Raw genomic sequence first — 11389 nt, forward strand, 5'->3', positions numbered from 1 at the left:
AAAGGGAAACATTTTTGGAAGGTGCTTTATTAAGATTTGGGGGTTTTTTTACTCACGTAAACACCAGGAAATTATAAAATTTAAAAAGAAAAAAAAATTGGACTTAAAGATTAAAAAAGAATTAAATGAAAATTTATTTTTTGAAATTTTAAGATTTCACTTTATTTTTAAAATTTTTTGAATTTTAAAAATTTAATTTTAAAAATTTTTTTTAGATTTTTTGAAACCCCGGAGAAGACCCGACAAATGAAATTTTTCCCAATGGCAAAAATTGCAGAAGAATAAAAAAAATTCCAAAAAACCTTTAAACATGAGGGCAACTATATGGGAACCAAAAAACTAAAAAAAGGGGTTTTTCCCTTAAAAAGGGTTTTGGAAAAAACCCGGGGTTTTTTTTCCCCTGAAAATTTTAGACAGGAAGGGAATGAACCCCCGTGTTAAAAAATTTTTAAGAATGTTTGAATGGGTCGGGCCCCGGGGGGTCCCAAATAAATTTGGTAAATGAAATTTATTATAAATAAAAAAATTTTTCATTAATTTTTAGGGGAAAGCTTTTATTAAAAGGGCAGCCAAAAAATTTGAGATAAAACAGTAGAGTTTGTAAAAATGGGTACATAATAATCCGGGTTGGGAAAATATTTTATTAGGTTTTTTTAAATTTTACAATAATCGTAGTCGGCAGCAACAAAAAATTTTAAATCAATTTTTTTAGCTTGACTATTTGGGAAAAAATTAAGGTATAACCCCGGGATTATAAATGGGAAAGATTTTTAAAGGGGAATTTTCCCATTTTCAAAAACTAAGAAAAGGGAATTTGGGGAAAATCCTTTACTGCTTATTTGGGGGCATGATGTAAAGTCACTGTGAAAGGGCCATAACTCTAACATAGAGTATGACAGCATTATGGCCCTTTTTTGAACTTAGAATTTTCTACATTATCCAGGCTCTTGTTATCTATCAAGCATTGTAAATAGTTGAGCACCTTGTCCTACCGACAACTTTTGTTCTTTTCGCAACTTACTATATGTAATAGAATAGTATATTTTCAGAAAATTGTTATATTAAACGTAAGACTAACATACTGTAATATGATAAAAAATACATGCTTTATTTTTACTAGAATGAGCTTGAAGTTGTACAAAAAGAGTTGACAAGCGAAGAAAATATTAAACATCTCCGGGCTAAAGTTTCTGAAAGGAAAAAGAAAAGGGTAACTAATTTATTATTTATTGTTGAAATTTTAATATATATATATATATACATGTACATGTAATTGTTATTAATAGTATTGATTATTCTTACATGGCTATTTACAACTTAATTATTTTAAACTCTTTGTGAAATTATTTACCATCTTATAATTTATTGTTTGATTTTCAGTGAGTATACACACATGTAGGAGACAATGTTAGTCTAGCAGATTATTTCTTATATCCTTTACTTGTATCCTCTCTATGAAAAAACAACAACAACAAACAAACATGAAATTATCTTTAAAAAAAAACAAAACGTTTCTCTAAACTTCCTATAGATTTGGATGAATATTCGAAGTCTTGTCTGAATGTCATTTTTATGTGTGGACAACATGATGTACTTATGTATTTTTTAAGCTCGCCAGAGCACAAATTCCCCAGAGATAAGCTTTTGTGATAATGTGATGTTATTAAATGTAATGGTAGTGAATAGTGCAAACAGAACGGAAATAATTGTTTGAAAGTTACAAAATGTATAATGGAGTACTTCTTAGATCAAACTGGGTTGGTCTGATATAAATGTTAACAGAAAATTTTAAATGGGGTGTTTTTTTTTTTAGTTTCCCAAAATAAATTCAGAAATTTTTTAATTTCATGTTTAGATTTTAGTTTTTTTACTGATAATTAAAAAAGTTTTTTAGTTGAGTTTAATTAAAATTACAGTAGATTGTTTTTTATTGGTTTAAATATCTCGCTTCCCACTAATTTTGCATATAACACTTAAGCCGATGGGAAGGGCCAAAATTATTTTCGATGATTTTAAAAAAAAAATTTATTTTAAGGGGGGAAAAAAAAAAACAAAAAGAATTTTTTTTTTTTTTTTTTGTTTTGGGCTAAAAATTTTTTTGTTATTTGTTTTAAAAATTTTCTTATGCTTTTTTTATGGTAGTTACTTTAATTTTATAATTTAGCTTTTCCTTTTAAAAAATTTTTTATTTTTAAAATTTTGGAGAGGAAAAAAACCCAAGAAAAGGGAAATTTTAAAAGGGGCAGAAAAGGGAAATGAATTTATAGCCAAGAAAGGGAAACATGGGTGAAATTTTATTTAAAACCATGCAGCAAATAATGGAAAAAGAAACTTGAAAAAAAGTACCTGTTAATAAAACCCTTAATTTTTAGCATTTTCCCTTAAATTTTTAAAAAAAATGCTTTTAATGTTTAAATTTTTTGGTTTTTAGAGGATTCTTGTGAAAAAAGATTTATTTGAGCTGCCTGCTGTATAGTGTTAGACATAAATGCTGGCCTTGCTTTCAAAAGGTTAAATTTATTACATCTTCAGACATGTAGTGTTATTGCCATGGTTACCTGTAAGTGGAAAGATCTCATCGGGGTGTATAATTGCACTGTCCAGTGTCCAAGAACCATTACTCACTTATCTTTTTACTGTAAATGGTTACAATTAATTATTTTGTATAGACTCTCTTCATAGTTCGACACAATACTTTTCTTGGCAAAGCCGTAAATAAGACCCCCTGAACTAGACCTTGACATATACTGTGAATTCACTTAATTTTGTGGGATAAGAAAAAGGTTAAGTGACAGAGTTATTAGGTAAAGAATAATATCTAATTTACAGGAGAAGGACATGCAGAAAGAAGCTGATGAAATTTTGAGTCAGGTCCGCAAGAAACTGACAGAAGCCAATAAATCAATCCAGGTGATCAACAGTATGAAAAAACTGCGGAAATTACGTACTGACAGACTGGAGAGACAGGGTGAGATTATATTTTGTGTATATTTTTAAATATATTTTGATAGTTAAAGATAATAATTTATCTGCAACCATATTAAAATCATGGAACATGACTGAACAGAATGGTTTTGTTGATTTTCCGTATTATGTAGCCTGGGTTCCAGTCTCTTGATTTTTTTATGTGCTTCTGTTCTCCAAATACTATAGAAAACATGAACAAATATGAAATAGTGCGTATGTTATGAAAAAGCAAAAAGTATGGTATAAACTATCAACAGGTGAATCCCAAGCTACGTATAATGATAAAATCCTTATTTTTCTTTGTTGTGAAACATGTTCTGGTATATAAATCATACATCTGGTCAAACAAGCTCAGAATTTTCTAGACAAATCAGATGACTTTCAGAGAGTGAAATGCTACACATATTTGTTTTCGAGATTGGCCATATATTTATTTATTAACATGTTTTCCAATTCATAGGCGCACATTTATATATTTAATTAATTGATTATTTCTACAATCAAGGTGTACTGAGTATGTACGAGTCTCAAGGTCACAGCTCAACAAATAAACTAATGTTTGAGGCGAAGTTGTCCAACATGAGAGATTTACTGAACAAACAGTTGGATATATACAAAGCAGAAGAAGCTGCTCTGAAGGTAATTTCAGTAAAAACTCCCTAAACCGGAAGTATTCTGGACCAGCATAAATTTCCAGTTTAGTGAGGATTTCTGATTGTGAAGTTTTTTTTAGCTCACCTGTCACAAAGTGACAGGGTGAGCTTTTGTGATCGCTTTTCGTCCGGCGTCCGTCCGGCGTCCGTCCGTCCGTAAACTTTTGCTTTATATGACATCTCCTCATAAACCACTGAGCCAATTTCATCCAAACTTCACAGGAATGTTCCTTTGGTGGTCACCTTTAAAAATTGTTCAAAGAATTTAATTCCATGCAGAACTCTGGTTGCCATGGCAACCGAAAGAAAAATCTTTAAATATCTTCTTTTAAACAACCCTAAGAGCTAGAGCTTAGATATTTGGCATGAAACATCTTCTAATGAGTGTCTACCAAGTTTGTTCAAATAAAAGCCCTGGGGTCAAAATTGGCCCCGCCCCAGGGGGTCATTGATTTTCCCTATATGCATATAGTAAAAACTTAAAAAATCTTCTTTTAAAGAACCCAAAGAGCTAGAGCTAAGATATTTGGCATGAAACATCTTCTTGTGAGTGTCTACCAAGTTTGTTCAAATAAAAGCCCTGGGGTCAAAATTGGCCCCGTCCCAGGGGGTCATTGATTTTCCCTATATGCATATATTAAAAGCTTAAAAAATCTTCTTTTAAAAAACCCAATGAGCTAGAGGTTAGATTTTAAGCAGGAAACATCTTTTTGTTGGTGTTTACCAAGTTTGTTAAAATAAAAGCCCTTGGGTTAAAATTGGCCCTGCCAAAGCGGGGGGGGGGGGGGGGGGGGGGTGCGGAGGTCATTATTTTTCATTTATGTGTGTAGTAAAAACTTAACATCATGAAACATCTTCTAATGGGTGTCTTCCAAGTTTGTCTAAATAAAAGCCCTGGGGTTTAAACTAGCCCCGCTCTGGGGGCCTATATACAGGTGAGCGACCTCTCTTGTATAAACTAAACGTTTCAGGTACTTTCTAATTGATATTTACAGAAATTCTGTTTCGATCCGGATGTTATTTATTGTTTATATGAAGTTAATTATTAAATTAAAAGGAATTATGGCTATTCAAAAACTTATTTTGACTCTCACCTGTTCACTCACTGTATACCCCTGAATGAGCATAATGTCACTTTAAATTATTTGGACAAAGAATGACTTGAAATGTTAAGTCTATACACATGGTACACTGCTTAGGTAGTTTTTGATGACTTTTTGGCTCCAGTAAGTTTAATACACTCGCTAATTGTCGGCAGTTGCATCTATGACAGCATTATGCATCTTTTAGCATTTTACTTTAATTTACGTTTATCTAGGCAAGCATTTTGTACTTAGATATAGACAATATGGAATATTTGATATAGGTTCACCTTGAGACTGAGCAAGAAGAAACGAGAGAAAAAGAAAGAGAAAAGACAAGACTACGGAGGATAGAGAGACAAAAACAGGAGAGGAAGAAAGAAGAAAACTGTTTATTTGGCAGTCAAAGTAAGACCCAAAACTTTATATTTCAAAGTCAGTGAATAAATAGAAGATATTAAATGAGTAAAGATTTAGTACTGATATTATTGAACGAGTTGAATAAAATCACATTATGCGATCTTCTTTATTTATGAATAAATTTAGTATTGAATCTACATGAATATAATATTCTGTTTATCACATAAAGGGTGATTTTTTTTCGTTGATGCACCTATGGTGTAAGGCTAACATAGAATATATATGTTTGTATATAACGTAAATGACGTCACATCAAAGTGTTATTATAATAGTGTAATATTGTTTTTATTAAATGGGTTTATTACACTCCTGTGCTTATGTGATAAAATGACATTTTTAACTTTCTTTTCTTGCCAGTAAAGAGCTCAAGTGTTTCATAAGCAAGTTGTTTTTTGAGACATAAAAAGTTACTTGTGATACCTATAAAAATTACCCCATATACCACATGGTTTGGCCATGGTTGAGCCATGTCATGTTGCCAGCCAGTTTGTCACCTGTACATTTTGTTGCTTAATATGGAAATCCTTCTGATATGTCCATCTGTACTTTGAAAAATTAATAGTTACTTTCAAAATTGAATTTTGGTTTTTTAGCTCACCTTGCACAAAGTGCAGGTGAGCTTTTAGGATGGCCAACCAAATGGCGTCCGTCGTCTGTCGTCCGTCCACATTTTAAATATTCTAAGGACATCTTCTATGATACCGCAAGGCCAATAGTTATGAAACTTGGCAGGAATACTCTTTGTATGAAGCTCTATCAAGATTGTTCAAAGAATTCCATTTCATGCAGAACTCTGGTTGCCATGGCAACCGAAAGAAAAATCTTTAAATATCTTCTTTTAAAGAACCGTAAGAGCTAGAGCTTAGATATTTGGCATGAAACATCTTCTAATGAGTGTCTACCAAGTTTGTTCAAATAAAAGCCCTAGGGTCAAAATTGGCCCCGCCCCAGGGGGTCATTGATTTTCCCTATATGCATATAGTAAAAACTTAAAAAATCTTCTTTTAAAGAACCCAAAGAGCTAGAGCTAAGATATTTGGCATGAAACATCTTCTTGTGAGTGTCTACCAAGTTTGTTCAAATAAAAGCCCTGGGGTCAAAATTGGCCCCAGCCCGGGGGGTCATTGATTTTCCCTATATGCATAAAGTAAAAACTTAAAAAATCTTCTTTTAAAGAACTGTAAAAGCTAGAGCTTAGATATTTGGCATGAAACATCTTCTAGTGAATGTCTACCAAGTTTGTTCAAATAAAAGCCCTGGGGTCAAAATTGGCCCCGCCCCAGGGTGTCATTGATTTTCCCTATATGCATATATAGTAAAAACTTAAAAAATCTTCTTTTAAAGAACCCAAAGAGCTAGAGCTAAGATATTTAGCATGAAACATCTTCTAATGAGTGTCTACCAAGTTTGTTCAAATAAAAGCCCTGAGGTCAAAATTGGCCCTGCCCCAGGGGGTCATAGATTTTCCCTATATGCATATAGTAAAAACTTAAAAAATCTTCTTTTAAAGAACCCAAAGAGCTAGAGCTAAGATATTTGACATGAATTATCTTCTAGTGAGTGTCTACCAAGTTTGTTCAAATAAAAGCCCTGGGGTCAAAATTGGCCCCGCCCAGGGGGGTCATTGATTTTCCCTAAATGCATATAGTAAAAACTTAAAAAATCTTCTTTTAAAGAACCGTAAGAGCTATAGCTTAGATATTTGGCATGAAACATCTTCTAGTAAATGTCTACCAAGTTTGTTCAAATAAAAGCCCTGGGGTCAAAATTGGCCCCGCCCCAGGGGGTCATTGATTTTCCCTATATGCATAAAGTAAGAACTTAAAAAATCTTCTTTTAAAGAACTCAAAGAGCTAGAGCTAAGATATTTAGCATGAAACATGTTCTAATGGGTGTCTACCAAGTATGTTCAAATAAAAGCCCTGGGGTCAAAACTGGCCCCGCCCCGGGGGTCATTGATTTTCCTTATATGTGTATAGCAAAAACTTGAAAAATCTTCTTTGAAAAAACCCAAATAGCTTGAGTTTAGATATTATACATGAAACATCTTTAAGTAAATATCTACAAAGTTTGTTCAAATAAAAGCCGGGGGGTCAAAACTGGCCCTGCCCCAGGGGTGTCATTGTTTTTAACTATATGTGTATAGTAAAAACTTAAAAATCTTCTTCTAAAAAACCCAATGAGCTAGAACTTAGATGTTTAGCATGAAACATCTTCTTATGGGTGTCTACCAAGTCTGTTCAAATAAAAGCCCTTGGGTAAAAATTGGCCGGGGGGGGGGGGGCTATATACAGGTGAGCGACCTCAGGGCCATCATGGCCCTCTTGTTTTAGTGTCACTGTGGCAAAAACGTTCCCAGTAGGGGATTTCATTTTTAATGTTTGGCATATATCTTACTTGTTTTTGAAGAATTGTGTTGTTGAATAACTTGTCCTTTATTAATGTGAATAGGACTGTCACATTGTGTAATTGACAGAAAAACTTTGAAGCTTTATCACATACCTGTGCAGCTTTTATGACTCCTGAAAAATGTGTGGCATAGCTGTGCATATATATGTATTTTAATTTGAGGTCTTTGCCATTATACAAAATAAAGTTTTATATTTGTATTAGTTTAACACAAACATATAGAATACAGTTTTCATTATGTTACAGAAGAACCTGTACCAGGTGACCCAATATATCCATTTAGACAATACTTTGATGCTGCTAACCATAGTATAGACTCCTTACTAGCTATCAGGTGTGTATAAGTAACAAATATCACATATTATCTCAGAATTTGTTCATTTGCCATCTTAATCATTATAAAAAGTAGTCACAGAGAGTTTGGCAAATGTGTTACAAAGTTATATCAAACCAGAATATAAAACTAAAAAAGTAAAAATGTATAAAATTGTTATTTACTTTTGGCTATACAACCTATTTCAAAATGGGTTTTAGCAGGAGACGGACAAAAACCTTCCTTTTAAAATTTTTGGTATCTTGTTTAATGTTACAGTTTCCAATAAAAACTCATTTGTCATATAGATGATCTATCTTTTGCTCTGTTGGCAGTTGGCATAATTATAGTGAATTAGTATTTTGTATGGAAGCTGTTAAACATCTTAGCATGATCTAAATCTAGAGAATTAAATAATTAATGATTTCTACGGCATAATGAGCCTTTAATCACTTTCCAAAAAAAAGCTCTTCTTAGTGATAACAGGTATGTATATTTATGCCCCCACAATGTGGGAGCATATAGCGTTGCACTTGTCCGTACGTCCGTCCCGAAATCTTGTGAACGCAACTCCTCTTAAACCGGATTGCAGATTTTGCTTAAACTTACAGGGATGAACAACCTTAATGCGTAGATGGTAGTAAAGGAAGGAATTTTCGCTGCGACCAAATTTAACAGAATTATGGCCCTTTGTTGAATGTTTCATTATATACTATGTAGAAATTTTGTGAACGCAACTCCTCTTAAACCGGATGACAGATTTTGCTTAAACTTCCAGGGATTAACAACCTTAATGTGTAGATGGTAGTAAAGGAAGGAATTTTTGCTGCGACCAAATTTAACAGAATTATGGCCCTTTGTTGATTTTTAGTTTTCAACTTGTGGCACATGTAGTCCAAAAAATATTTGACCTAGAGTCATAAAATTGACAGAACAGTGGCGTGTGGGGGCATCCGTGTCCTATGGACACATTTCTAGTTTTGATTGTATTACTTTTGAACTTTAAATAATTTTACATGTATAAGAAATTAAAAATAATTAATTACTTGTAATTAGTTAATTTATTTATTCATGCTATTGCTATATTGTAGGAGAGAGTGGGACAGTTTTCTTACAAGTGCAGATATTGGCTCTCGTATACCTGACACCTGGGTCATACCTGAGCAACCTTCTTCAGAACTATGGGGATCAGCTCTTAAAACGTGATGAGCAGCTGACTGGAAACAACTGGAAATATGACTCTAGATAGACTGGTTAATCAAGTCCAAAGTCATGAGATGTCTTAGCTTAAAGAAATAAGAGACATGAGGGATGCTGGAAAAGGAAACAAGCTATTATGTCGTTTTAAAATGCTTTAAATTTAATGCATAGTTGAAATTCCACAATCCAGACTCTTTCTTGATCTGGTAAAATGTCTGGATTATGGAGGATTACAGAATTTTTTCTTCTTCTACCATGTTGAAGAATTTCTTTGCAAAAAACTATCAAGTTAATGATAAAATACATGTACATACATGTAGTTTCAGTTGGACACACATGAGGACACTTATTCTGTTGGATATGTTAATAGATTACCTGAAAATTGAAGCGAAAATAAAGTTGAAAAAAAAAAAATGAAAAATTGTCAATTTTTATCCAGTTTCCAGAATTTAGTGGACATTGTTTAGAGACTTAATTTTCGTATATCGTAATGAATTAATGATCTGGGACTATAGAATTCAGCCATTTATATTAAGTAATATGGAGTATTTTGATTAAAGTGTTTGCAGGGGAAAAATGGATGTAATAACCACTGAGGCTTATGGTTGAATATTTGGTTTAAACATATTTTATTTAGCAAATGTACAAGCATGTATTATTTTACATCACAATATAATTATATGGAAAACAAGCATAACACTATTATATTAATTCCTTTCCATGGTGGAGTTTCATCTTTATTATTTCACTTTATTTGGTCAGTGCATATTAAATTAAAAAAATTTCAATATTGATGTCAATAAGTGAATTTTATGAAAGTATTGGTTAAATATTTAAAATTCCCTTTCAGCTGTACTAAGAATGAGGAATTGTGTCCATTGTTATCCACAATTTCATTGAACAACATCTTTTCCTTAACCACAGCAGTGACATTGACAAAAGCTTAACGTTTTCAAACTAATACATAAAAATTGTTGTATGTTGAAATTATGATGAAAGGAAGGAAAAACGGGTATCAAAAGGGACAGAAATATCTTGAAAGAAGGAAAATATAAAGAAATATATCCAGCAGTTATCTAAGTACAAATACATGTAATGTGATAACTAGTTACAATAATGAGTGACTTATTAATTTTAAAATAATCTGACCCAATATGGGCAGTATAAGCAGTATTTTGTTGTTGTTGTTTTTTTTTTTTTTTTGGGGGGGGGGAAGGGGGTATTTTTGTTGTTTGGGTTTAAAGTTGAACTAATACAGTGTACAACAAACATGTACGGCGACTTTCTGTCTTTACTGGTAGTGGAAGACAGGTGCCCTTCCGTGCATTTTTTCAGGCACAAAGGGGCACCACCTTCTGTAAGCTAAAGCAGTACAATGTATTTAAAACTTTATGAATGAATTTGTAGAAATAACCTTTACATGGAGGAATATTATTTTTAATCATAAGAAAAAAAATGTGATATGAATACTACCGTTTTTGAATTCAAGCCACTATTTCACCCTTTGATGTATCCTTGTTGCTTTGGAGAGCGCCGCGCCGCATGAGCTTAACATTTACCTGTATGACAGTATATGAAAAAAATATTACTTGCATTGTTGCTCCAATTTTTTCCTGGAGTAATGAAACACATGAATTAAACCTGCTAGTGGTTCTTTTTACTCAGCTATTATATTCGTATGCAAGCAGTCAACTGCAGTATGTAGTGCAATGAAATGGATCGAAGTATCTGGTAGTCACAAGACTTGATGTATCATACAAGCAACCCTTATTCCTGAGGGGTTGCCTTTACGGGTCGAGGCATCAGAACTGCAGCCACCGTTAAAGCCTGCGTGATCGTAAGAGGCTAGCTCTAGAAGGTGAGGTAGTTTTGGCCCCTCGTGTTGCTTTAAGCTTTTAACACCGAGATCGGCCAAAATCATCTTTTCTGTTTCGGCGCCGTAAGACCTAAACTGTGTTGGTGCGGCATTTCCACCGCCGCCCCCCCCCCACCTCTCCTCCCACAAAAAACCGAAGGCAAGAAGACTATTAGGAATGTTGATCTAGAAATGCAACAACAACAACAATACTTAGCATCCGGCCCAAATTACAACGAATTTTTGATATATATATATTTTTTATGTATCATGATCTTGAGTCGTCATGGGTTATTTCCTTGTAAAAAGCGAGATAACTCACTAACATATAAATTAATTATTATCGTACTAGTTACGTCCCTTTGTCTTGTGACTCGTTAAAACCGCGTAAAGTAAATTTGAATACATAGAAGTCAATACATGTAATATATTTCCTCTAGATGAAAACTAGTGAATACTTTAAAATTCAAAATCAAAGGTTTTTGAAAAT

General features: G+C 33.0%; 1 protein-coding gene across 1 annotated transcript; it reads left to right on the forward strand.

The window, feature by feature from the left end:
* Positions 1 to 2835: 2835 nt before the first annotated feature.
* LOC132748476 (programmed cell death protein 7-like) lies at positions 2836 to 9207 on the forward strand (the record flags this gene model as incomplete). Its single annotated transcript, XM_060738100.1, is given in 5 exon segments — positions 2836 to 2968; positions 3473 to 3606; positions 4987 to 5110; positions 7778 to 7865; positions 8936 to 9207. Coding segments are annotated over 5 exon segments (594 nt in total), but the record flags the coding sequence as incomplete, so codon positions are not given.
* Between the last annotated feature and the right edge of the window lie 2182 nt (positions 9208 to 11389).

The sequence above is a fragment of the Ruditapes philippinarum genome, unplaced genomic scaffold (genome assembly GCF_026571515.1).
Source record: "Ruditapes philippinarum isolate M1 unplaced genomic scaffold, ASM2657151v2 ctg9779_1_1_1_1, whole genome shotgun sequence".
Lineage (NCBI taxonomy): Eukaryota > Metazoa > Mollusca > Bivalvia > Venerida > Veneridae > Ruditapes > Ruditapes philippinarum.